The 12806-nt window shown below is 42.3% G+C and overlaps 1 protein-coding gene across 7 annotated transcripts in view; it reads left to right on the forward strand.

Moving 5' to 3' along the window:
- oxr1a (oxidation resistance 1a) overlaps positions 1 to 12806 on the forward strand; it is a 252747-nt gene that overhangs the window by 148221 nt on the left and 91720 nt on the right. The window contains exon 1 of one of the 7 annotated variants that reach the window (XM_079692954.1): positions 11379 to 11605. The exons of 4 other annotated variants lie outside the window; for them this stretch is intronic. In XM_079692954.1, coding sequence (XP_079549080.1) covers positions 11446 to 11605 — 160 coding nt within the window. In that variant the 5' untranslated portion in view covers positions 11379 to 11445. Of the gene's footprint in view, positions 1 to 11378; positions 11606 to 12806 lie in introns of those variants that run through there. 2 more of the 7 variants (XM_079692950.1, XM_079692953.1) reach the window with 2 other exon arrangements.

Here is a 12806-nt window from a genome sequence, read left to right on the forward strand (position 1 = left end):
ATGTGGTGGTTGAATTTGAGCTGACTGTCGAAAATGACTCCGAGGTTGCGGATGTGAGGGGGGGGAGATAGAGTGTGGCTGTCAATGGTGAAGTTGAAATTCTGGATGTCTTTGATACGGGATGGGGGGCCGATGATGATGATGTCTGATTTGGCACTGTTCAGTTATCACACATGCCCAGGTGCGGACTGGCCATCTGGAGAATCTGGAGAACCACAGAACGGCCGGCCGTCAAGGGCCGTTGACGGCCGGCCGGCCCTTTTAAAAAAAGATTGTTTAACGTCATCGTTTAAGTTGCGCTGACGGCCGACAGAGGGCGACAGCGGCCGCTAATACAGTTGTGTGGTTCTTATCTGTCAAATAATCACACACGAAGAAGAAAAAAAAATAGCCACACGAAGAAAAGGGATTAGTCGCCGCGGCAGACAGGGGTTGACATTGTTTCTCAATGTCAAGGAAGGCTGCTCCAGAGCCACTATTTCAAACATACTACGTCATCGAGTGCCGCCGAAGGACTGTTCCAATGTCCAGCATACTTGGAATTCTACCGAGGCCGTTGTACTTCGTAGCGAGAAATTTCGAGGCTGCACATGTGTAGACTCCGCGGTCTTAAAATCCCCACAATGCTTTGCGCACGGACCAATTTTCAAATCTTTGGCGGAAATCGCACTCCATTTAAGGCGGGGCCTCGCATATGACGCACACTTGTTAGCCTGTCCCACAATTCTTCATTTTCCGAGGCTAGGAAGGATTCTTGCCTCGCTTCTGAAGCAAGCGTCCTCGACATTGAGAAACACCTATACAATCATACGTATTGGGATCATTTGTATTAATGTGGAACGGAGGGAGAGGGTGACAAGCATAAGTTTCACTTTCCTTTTTTATTTAAATTCCAACTTTTGTCATGAAGAATATGTTTCTCTGTTGTCCACGTTCATAAAGCATAAAACAACAGCATCAGAGCACGGTGCAGAGTCTCTAGATGAGTTTACAGTAGTCCCTCCTTCTTATTATACATCCATGTTGTAGTCTGCTGTATAGAAAACTGTAGTTTCCATAGTTTCCCCACAGCAGCAGACGCACATTTATGACGTCCGCTGGCGCATCATAAACACGTTGGATAGTGAAAGTGCAGTCGGATTCTCAAAGCACCGCAGTCTCTTCTCCTGAATCCTTTTGAATTCTCCTATCCACTATCCCTTAACCCTGTGACGTTTCACACCGAGGTCAAGGGATAGACGATAGGGGTAGATGTTAGGAGCTGATTTTTGGACTATTCGACCGCAACCAGGGAGAATGAAAAAACATGGATCAAAGAAAACGAAAAGAAAAAGGTGGGGCCGATAAGGCAAGAGAAAAAAAGGTGAAGTCACTCGCAGGTGAAGCATATACATGTCTCAAATTGACAGACCTTTTTGGCAGCAGCGCTGCTACAAGCACTATCAGCAGCAGCTTAGAACAAGTGCAAGATGATGAAGAGAATGATGAGGGCGCGAGTTCAGATATACAGCCTGTGTTCATGATGAGGGACAGAGTTGAGCTGGTGGAAGAACCAGCTAAACTGGCACATACTGTACAAGTGCAGGGCAAGAGCAAGAGGTGGGTGAGAATTATCCCTTGAACTGCATAAATGCAGCCTAATAAACAGCTGATTTCTAATAACTAATAACAAATAGTAGGCCTACGCTATTGTATGCTTGTGTGTTTACTGTTTTACGATGTCCCATCTGTTTAAGACATCTGAGGAGTGTCCTCCCTCTTTAGGTGAGAATTACCCCTTGCAGCCTAATAAACAGCTGATTTCTAATAGTACTGTATTTTCTGATGCCAACCCCCCCTTCCGCCACAAAATACACCAAAAGCAGCAAAGAAGACCCCGAGCATGGTTGCCATGGTTGCCCTTCTGTTTATACCCCGCGGTGGATTTTGCAACATGTAGTTCATGTAGTTCTCCATGTCCACTTGTTGCTGATGGTTGTGGTAGAGGAGCTGTAGATTTTGCACTAACATCTGTAGCATGGTCAGTAGCAATAGCTACTGGTACGTTACGGCCTCGTGTGAACGAACGGGCTACACGAAAGAGAAACGTTTGCGTTCTCGTGTAAACAGCACCTTAGCAACACCGTCTCACACCTAGAATGATGCAATATCACCCCGGCTCGTAATTTAAGCAACAAATTATTCATCTATTGCATCTCCTGGGGGGGGAGAGATTCATTATCCAATTTAGCATACTTGTGGAATGCGCTATGTCAGGTGATAAATGCAGAGTGTCCAGGGAGCGGACAGTTTTACAGCAGATAGTGAGCGCGCATACCCTCTTACCATCTTTGTCGGATTTAAGATGTCCATTTGGCTTTCATTTCCTCCCATCCCACAGTGCACTGCTGTATTGGTCCGCAGTGTGATTCTAAGCCTGTGAAGGCGAAGAGGCTTACAGCAATCTTTGTGTAGCTTTTCAGGGTAATGATGAAATATATGACTGTGTCTGAGCTTAAAAGAAAGCAATTAACTCCTTTGGAAGAGTTCAGTGCAGATAATAAAGTGGACACTGACATGACATTGTTTATTTGCCTGACGACGCGTAAGTCTCACAGCCTCTCTTTAGCGCTGTCAGGTTTATTGTGGGCTCAACCTTCAGCGCAAGGCTGGGCGTTATTAATTTTAATAAATTGCCCTGTATGAAGAGCGCAATGGTGCATGTCTGATGCATATCCCTCCCTCTCCTCTTCCTCCCTCACCCTCTCTTTCTCTCTAATCCACTAATGTGTGGGAGAGAAACTCCCTCTGGTGTGAACTTTGGAGTTTTAGCCTTTGCCGACCATTTACATGCACACAAACCTATAACAGCCCATAGGAAAGGGAAAACTTAAAAGTATCCTGCTAGCAATCCCCAATTTGTTTTAATGTACCTGATTTTGTCTTTTGTAATAACTGTAAGAGATGACAGTAATCTTTTCCATTAAGTATCGTGATTACACAATCCTGTCACATGTAATCCGTTACTCCCATATATGAATCAGTCATAAAGGAAGATGAGGAAGGTGCGATGATTGAAGCAGAGAGCCCTGAGCTCAACAGATGGATGTGTTCTTCCTGCTAAGCCAGCGGTCATCAGTCGGGGGGGCCACCCAGCCTCTCGGGGTGGCCGGAGACAGCGCAGACTCCCACAGAGGATAGATGAGCGGGGGCAGTGGAAGTGTCGGTGAGAGATAGCCCGCTCCGACGCCACAACTCATCGATCAGCACCAGCCGCCCTGTAGAACTGTCCAGAGAAAGGAGCCCAGGCAATAAGAGTTGAATTGTTGCGACGGAGGGTCAGTGTCACACTCTCCTCAGCCATCACCTCCTTATTTTCTGTCTCTTGCTTAACAGGAAGCCATTTGGATGATATAAAGAGCCTCATTTTCACACTCTGACATCATGCACTTATTGCGTTTGCAGATTTATGGAAAGCTCATTTGGTTTAATTTTATATTCACCTTACATAGTGCTCATATAGCACAGAGAGACCCTTTGGTCACAAATCAAAGAAAAACTGTTGGCCGGGTTATCCTGAATAAGTTAAAAGGAAAAACCCAGATACATAAAAGAGCACAATTGACTGTGACAAGCGGCTTATCTTCTAAAATTAGGACAGTGTCTCTGATGCGATTATGTTTTTGCTTGGTCCTATTTTTTCTCATGCATGAAAATGTTGTGGTGGATGTGTCGGTGCAGCTGTAAAAAGTCCTTTAGGAAATCTAGAGGCTACACTTCTAACATCCACTTCCAGTCTTGAACCTTTGACACATATGCATGACCCTAAAGCAGGGCTTCTCAAACTCCGGACCAAGGTCCGGATCCGGACCGCACTCCAAATCAATCCCTGTGTCCCATTATTAAAAAAAAAAAAATAGAAAAAAAATAAATAAAAAGAATTTCTGAATCTGATGAAAATTAAAGTGGACCTATCGTGCTATATTGGAAAAATATATTGTAGGGCCATACCTATACAAAACATGTCTGTAAAGTTTTGCGCTTAAAATACGAAACAGATCACCCATTGTAGCCATGCCTCATACTGCTCATCATACCCCTCTTTTGCAGCCCTGTTAGAGAAATGCGGATTTTGGGTCCTTAGCTTGAAGAAAACAAAAAGAGGAGGCGGAGCTAATGCCTGATCAGAATTCTACCGGAGATAAAACGCCATCTTGTTCTAAACCACATGAAAGATTATTTCTGAAACAGTATCTCAAATGCTTTTTTCTCTTGCGGGTTTATCACAAGGTGAGTTCCTTTTTTTATTTCCTGCTTTTTAAACACGTGCTCTCCAGTACAGGTTAGCTCTGAGTGTTAGCGAGGCTTGCTAATGTAAACAAAGAAGAGATTACGTCCAAAACACGTCAGGCATTGTTTCTGATAGCAACTCTCTGTGGGTCCGCCGCCGATTTGACGTCAGATCGGCAGCAAATCTGTATCCGCTCGTTGTACCCCTGTTTTTAAAAGATTTGGGTACGGAGGAAAAGACAGAGGGTTTTATTTTCTGATGCTGTGTGAGTTCCCCGACGCACCGGGGATACATATTTATGTATAAAAGACATCACAAAGTGCATTGTCTGACGCGTTGTGAGAATGAACGTGCATATATATTTACTTGTGTGCGCGAGCGTGACACGCATTAGAGACCGCAAGTTAACCGCGAGTTTACCTTGACTTTCTAATGCAATTTTTTCTTAAAAGATTAAGAAGGTCCACAGCAACGACAACATGAAACACCCTTTAATTTACTGCAACGATATGTCGGGAAACCCCCTCAAGGGGGCCCCAGGCATTGCGCGCCAAAACTGCTTCTTAATTTCAGTTTCGTTGCTCCGCTCCGGGGGTGGGGGGGGGACTTTACTGGCATTGATCTGGACCATTGACCTTGTATAAGATTCACAAGTGCACCTTTAACAAAATAGTTTGAGTACCCCTGCCCTAAAGCATACAGTAGGAAGTATCTTGTTAGTAGCCGTTGGGATGTGATTGGCTGCCTTCGGAAATGGTTAGATTAACCCTCCTCGCATTGTCTACAGCCGTGGCTTTATGGTAACCCTTGATTTGGAAAACTTGCAAAAGATTATTTGAGCTTAGGAAAGGTGGCTGTGTAGCGTTCCTTCAATATGTTTTGTAAATCTCAAATTATCTTTTTGCTAATCTATGGTTAGCTAGACATGAAAAAACGGTTGCAGAAGCTCAGATATGTTTCCCACTGCTTGCAGTCTTTATGCTAAACTAGGCTAATCTCCATACTTTCAAGTTGACTTTCATCCTAACCTCAGAATATCGTATTTCACAATGTGTGATCACAGCAAGTGAGTGTATTTAACTAGCCATTTAGCACCAGAGCTCATCATTTATTTTTCTCAATTCATAGTCATTCTTTATCATTTCTTATTGCGTACTTATTGACTAATTTAGTTTAAGTATTTGTATTTCCTGAACGCCTTGATAGGACTCCTTTGTTTACTTCAATAACATAATTATATCACTATGTAACACTTGCGCTTCTATTGGCTAGTGCTCCAACAACGTACATGATTTGCTAAGGGGCGGGAATTTTCTGGCACATTCACTTTTAGTGGTTGGCCAATGACAACAGAGTCGGCCAGATAACCAATCAGAGCAGACTGGGCTCTGGTTTTAGACAGAGGGTGAAAAGAGGAGAGAAATAAGGAGATAGTGAACATTAAAGCATGGAAACATGTCACAGTAGAGGCACAAAATATAAATATGAACCTGAAAATGATCATAATATATCCTCATATTGCAACCACACGTTCTAAATAACCACAGTTTCCAGGATGAATAATTAATCAGAATCTTTTTCTGTTCACTACCTGAGAATCACAGATGAAGTTAATATTAATCTTGATATCACAGAGTGACCAATGTGTCCTAAAACTGTTGGTATACTCCTTTTTAACTGCTGTTCACATGAGCTGTAAGATAGGACATTCTGAAGGCTCAGACATGTACAGTGCTCATGTAAAATAAAGAGAAATGATAAACAACATCTGAGTGACAGCACCCAGACTTATGTAACCACAGTGTTGAGTAATGAAGCAGCCCTGCTCCTCCAGATGATCTGGTGAATCAGCTTGGCATTGTCACGCTCTTAACAGGCGCCAAACAACATTTCCCTCTCATGAATATCTGGGTCCTGCTGGTGGAGTACAAAACATGTTCATTTGTTGTTGCGTTGACAGCTTTCGAGAGGCGAAGCTTCACTTCCCCAATGAGAAAGCCTTTCGAGAGGATGGGATTTTCTGACAAGAGCTGTTAAACACCTGTGATTGCCGCCATTGTCTGGATTCCTCCAGCAGCTAACGGTCTTTATTTGCCGTTATCTTGTTTACGCCTCTTGTACAGGCTGTGGGGATAATGGAGCAGAGCGCTTGTGAAACACAGCACAATGCATGCTGTATGTTGTGTATTTACACTCCAGAGATGCTCCAATCTCGAGCCATCTCTTTCGCCTTGCATATCTCAATGAGCCTTCCCAATTACCACACACTCAAAGGCTTATTTGTGTTTGCCAGCAGGTGCATTTGTGTTGCATGAGTGAACTCCCTGCTGCATTTATGTCACAGTGATTTCTACTGTAGATGTGAAATGTCTGGAAGAAAAAGAGCAGATTGTGTGAAAATGTATGTGTGCACATGCTAATACGACCACTGGTGTTCACACAGCTCTGATTACGTAACCTCACTTGTGTAGTCCGTCCATCCGTTGACAGCGGGGAAAGCGGCGGCTCCCCAGTGGCCCTCGTGTTTGTTGTTCTGTAATGAAAGCGTTCCTCTTCTCAGGATTAGGCTGCAGGCTACCTGGCCCTCAATGGGAATGTGCTGAGATTAACACTCGCACCCAGGTGCCCCGCTCTCAGACGATGACAAAGCATCACACACAAGACCCTCTCAGACCTCTCGCTGGCAGCTGCTGACACCATGAGGTTTTCAAATGAGTTCATGTATAACCAGACTTCACCACTTTAAAGCTATTAGACAGAATGATTCCCTCACAAGTATGTTACTGCGCGAGTGGTGATTTGAAAATTCAAAGAAGTATGAAACATATGCTGTAGAAGAGCCTAACACCATAATTGATGCCAGTTTACTAATTGTCTTCAGGTTCCTTAATCAAATAATACAAACAATACATATACCATGCTATCTTAAATTATTATTATGCTAATTTTTCAGGTTTCATATTTGTATATTGTCCCACTATTCTGTTTCCATGCTTTAATGTTCAAAAAGCTCTTTATTTTTCTCATACTGCCTGTGCTGCAGCACCTCTTTTCACCCTCTGTCTGAAACCAGAGCCCAGTCTGCTCTGATTGGTTAGCTGGCCGGCTCTGTTGTGATTGGTCAACTGCTTAGAGATGTCCTTATATTTCAGAGACTAAGCAATACATATTTAAAGGTGACCTATCATGCAAAATGCACTTTTGTACGTCTTTTATAAATGAATATGTGTCCCCGTTGTTCCAGGGAACTCCCCAAGTGTCAGAAAACACAACCATCTCTATTTTCCTCCATACCCAAATCTCTAAAAATGGGGCTGCAACGGATCTGATACAGACTGATCCAGATTTGAACACTTCTGTGACGTCACATTGCTGCCCTAAACAATATACATCTACACGTTGAAGGCATGACGAAGAATAAAATCCTTCATACCATAGTTAGTTTCTCACAAACACACTGCTGTGATTGATGTGATTGGATTTTAGCCTTTACAGAACATTTACATGCACAAAAACCTATATAACACACTACAGGAAAGAGAAAACCCCAAAAAGCAAAATACGGCCCGTTAGAACAAAGTAGGTTACATAATTCCCATGCAATAAGGCTCATGTTGTTAGATGAGCACAGAGGGAGTTTTCCTCATTTTCCATCTTTAGTCACACTAAAAGATAAATTACAGAGTGGATGACTTCTCACAGAAAACAGTAGTTCAGCTTCCTGGTTTTGGTCTGATGTTGAGACGCAGAGAGGAAGCTAGTCAGCCCCTCTGAGGATGTTATGGATGAATTGATGAGCGCTCTGGGCAGTTGTACAACAACACAGTATATCACGCAGCTACACAGCCCTGTGGGGGGTGGGGGGGGGGCAGTCTGAGACCTGTCTAAATATACTGTTCTGGTGCCAAGTGTACCAGCAGGGCCTGCTGCAAGGTCAGAGAGGGCCACATAAAGGGTGTTTCTCAATGTCGAGGATGCTTGCAATAGCATCCTCTACGCTCGGCATACCATCCAACCTCCTCAATAAATTCCAACATATCCAGAACTCCTCACCCACACCCGCTCCTGAGACCACATCACTCCCATTCTCCAGAACCTCCACTGGCTCCCCGTCCGTCAAAGAATCGACTTCAAAGTCCTCCTCATTACTTACAAAGCCCTCAACAACCAGCCCCCCCCCCCCTACCTCACAGACCTTCTGCACCACCACACCCCTTCCCGCTGCCTCCGCTCATCAGAAGCCAACCTCCTATCCATCCCCACCCACATCAATCACCGGACCTGGGGGGACAGAGCCTTCTCCCTCGCTGCCCCTCCCTCTGGAACTCACTCCCACAACCCATCAGAGTCTGCACTGATCTCACCAACTTCAAAAAACTCATAAAAACTCACCTCTTCAATCTGGCTTTTAATGTGTGATTGTTTTTGTATTATTTGAATTTAACTTTAACTATATATATGTAGGCTATTTGTTGTTATTTTCTTTTCACTATATCTGTAAAGCATCTTCGAGCACCTGTAAAAGCGCTTACAAAATATATCTATTATTATTGCTTGGTAGCACATGTCTTCCGAGTCACTTGCTTCAGAAGCGAGGCAAGAATCATTCCTAGCCTCGGAAAATGAAGAATTGTGGAACAGGCTAACAGGTGTGCAGGTGTGCGTCATATGCGAGGCCCCACCTTAAATGGAGCGCGATTTCCACCAAAGATTTGGAAATTGGTCCGTGCGCAAAGCATTGTGGGGATTTTAAGACCGGAGTCTACACATGTGTAGCCTCGAAATTTCCCGCTACAAAGTACGCCGGCCTCGGTAGAATTCCAAGTCTGGACATTGGAACAGTCCTTCGGCGGAACTCAATGACGTAGTATGCTTGAAATAGTGGCTCTGGAGCAGCCTTCCTCGACATTAAGAAACACCCACAGTCCCCTGACTGCGGGTGTTTCTCTTGACTGTCAAGGGAAACCCTCATCAGAGTCAGGGAGGCTGAAAGTAAACTGATTTGAAATGTGTGTTTTGATTACTTCAGTTGGTTGCATTTTTCTTTTTTACAGTTTTCTGCAGGCTATGTACTTCTGTAAGATTAGGTTTCAAATTAAATGTTTTTCATCCCAAATTCTTCGGTGAATTCCCAAATTATTTTACTTTCAGGGTTTCCCTACAGAAATCCAGCCAAGCTGAAGTGTGCAGTGACAGGTTGACTGATAGAAAATGTATCCCCATCACCCATAAATAATCATTCAAGCATTAAGGCAAAAATTCCAAACATCTACTGATTCTCATAATGTGAGGAGGATTTGCTGATTTTCTTTGGAATTTGGACTGTTGTTTTTTTACTTTTTTATGGTTACTTTTTTGCAGACTAATTTACCGTCTATTTTTCTACTAATCAATTTGTTTTACAAAGAAATGAATTGATCATTAGCAAGTTGGGGGAAGAACAGCCTTACTTAATTGCAATATTTAGTCTGTCTATTATATTAGGTTTTTATTGTTTATTTTCTTCTCTTTGCTTCTTGGTTTATTTTGTCTTGCTTTATTTTTCTCCCTCTTCGTCTTCTCTGCTGTAACACTGCAAATTTCCCTTTTCTGGGACTTATAAAGTAACATCTTATCCTAACAAGAAAAATGTATAATTATACTAATTTAAATATCTTCATTTAATTTGGAAAGGATTTTATCTTGACATCAGTTGTATTTTATTCTGATTGCTGCTGCTCTTTAACTGCACTTTGATGAAGGATGCTAAAGCATGCACTACCAGATGTCACCAGCAGATAGAGCACATTCAGTATTGAATAAGGCCCCGGTTGTATGAGCTCAAATATAACAGCTATTTCCTCCTTTGTCCACCTACCATAGATCCCAGAAAAGTAGACAGGTACTTCTCTGTCAGATTGGAATAAACATTTCCCGCTTTACCTTTTCTCCTGTAAAGGACAATGTAAATCAGCGCGATAACTCCTCTAGTTTATATAAAGAATTACTGGATTCCTTTACACTCCTATCTCACTACTGCTGTGCCCTTTGATGAATAAGGCATTACAGTCCTTTCTGTTCTCTACCTGAGTCCGCTTCCCAATTATTACAACCTGTTCTGGTCTGTCAGTTTCTCCCTTTTCCACATTCATTTACACGCCTCAAATGCCATCTCCTTCCATAACTGTCACTAGAGGAGCAGCCACTTATGTCACAGTTCTCTAAATTCTCACTATGCCCCCTTAGTCGGGCACAGAAGTGTACTTTGGCTCCGAATGTGAAAATCTCAATTTATTAGAATATTATTATGGTGGGAGGCAGAGGGATGTCATTCTCTTGGGTGCTGTAAAGCCACTTGAGCTATAACAATAGCAACAGTCTGGAAATTGGGCTGGGTTGGGGCAAGCTAGGTTGCATTCTTAAACAGATAGGCTATAACGTTTTTACATTTTTGTATTTTTATGATAACTTTTGATCTGAATTATAATCTGTGAATGTCTCCAATCTGAACTGAATCTGCAACTAATCAATGTATTTAAAATAAAATATAGGCCTAGTAAAAACTGTAGCCTTTAATAGTATGCAGAGCTTGACCCAACGTCATATATTTAGTCATTTTTATCAATAAACATAAAATACAAATGTAAAACCTAATTTCCTTATTGACATGTTGTCTTCCAAATCTCCTAAAAAATGTATTTGAAGGTTCTATTTTCAGAAATAAATATTCTCTCATGGCCAGTTTCTTATGGGATTCATTCTCTTTTTTTTATATGAAAACCTTGAAAAAAGTATCAGTAGTGGTAGTTTCAATAATATGTCAGACTTACGCTAAACAAAGTATTCTCACCTTTGGATTCCCAGGGTTATTTCAAATATAGTAGGCTACACTATTTGACATCCACGACCCTGCCTGTCAGCACTTAAAAAAAGTAGGCCAAATAGTATGTTGTTGTAAACAGAGCTAGTCTATTGACGTTGCACTGCTTGACTCCACTAGGGGCAAAAAGTTTTGCCTGTGGGCTTTTTCATATAGTTCCTGTTTTGGAATGTATACAGTGATTGAGGATTTTCACACCACGAGTTTGTGCCTGTGACAACAGTGCTTTTGACAACAATGACGGTGGGCTTTTTGTAACACTTTACAGGGTTGTAGTTAGCTAACCTTGCTAAGTTCTAACAGTAGCATTAGCAGCATGGACTACTTGTATTCTTTTACGGGCAGCGGGCCTGTCAGAGTTGTCAGGGACGCGATATCTCAGAGACTGTGGCCCGGACCGGGACAGGAGACGGTCTTAATTCCACAGCACCATGCTAGGACAACACACGACCCTAACACCGAGCACTTCAAAACAGGTTAGTCGAACATTCAACTCCGTTAAACGGTTTAGAGACTACCGGAGACGTCGCAAACTTTCCAGAGAAGTCAACGCATGATTCCCTGCAGAGCGTAGTGCCAAACTCGATTTAAAAATCCTCCAGTTGAACGTGTCCTTGTCTCTTAAAGACGTTTCTTAAGTCGTATATCTTATCTTAAGATGTATATATAAACAGCACGTGTCGCCCATACATTCGGCAACTTTCAATCCATTAGTTGTCGCTTATTCCAATATATTTTCCAATTTTAGTGCAGTCAGTTCCGCAATCCTGTCACCCAAACACGCTGCTGGGGATATGACCCCATACAAGTTGTTAAAATTAAATGGCTAGACCTTTTTTATGAAGTTTGCAACTGAAACACATCACTCGTTATTTACAACTGTCTTATACCATGACAGTTTGTGTGACATTCCCATACTGCATGCATGTAAATAGGAACAGTGACTGAAAGAAAAAAGCTAAAACACTTGTTCATGTTTAAACAAGAGCTCAAAGCTGAGGGGAATCATGTGAAACACCTAACCATTGTTAACCACCATTGTTCATTAAACAAGAGCTCAAAGCTGAGGGGAATCATGTGAAACACTTTTGTCCGTCCCCCAATTTCACAGTGCATTACTTTAAACTTAAGATTGTACATTTCAAATATGTTTATTAGTTAGTATTACTATTCAGCCTTTTCAGCACATGATGGGAAACTTTCAAATTTTTCAAAATATGTTATACTTTTTAAAATATTCAGCTTTTTAAAGTCTTTTTTTTTTTAACATGGAAGCCATTGCAATGCATTTGAGCTGTAACAATTAACACACACACACACACACACACACACACACACACACACACACACACACACACACACACACACACACACACACACACACACACACACACACACACACACACACACACAGTTCAATCCCAGGTTTCAAGGAGGTTGATGACCTCTCAAGACTGAGAGTACTCCTAGGAGAAGGAGACAAGGCACACCTTGCTGCCCAATATGTATACACATGCCACAACCTGAGGGACAGTGAATGACACACACACACACATACACACACACACACACACACACACACACACACACACACACACACACACACACACACACACACACACACACACACAATTCAATTCAAAGGGGCTTTATTGGCATGAAAGTTAAATTAAACAA

Source organism: Notothenia rossii (genome assembly GCF_949606895.1).
Source record: "Notothenia rossii genome assembly, chromosome: 7".
NCBI classification, from domain to species: domain Eukaryota; kingdom Metazoa; phylum Chordata; class Actinopteri; order Perciformes; family Nototheniidae; genus Notothenia; species Notothenia rossii.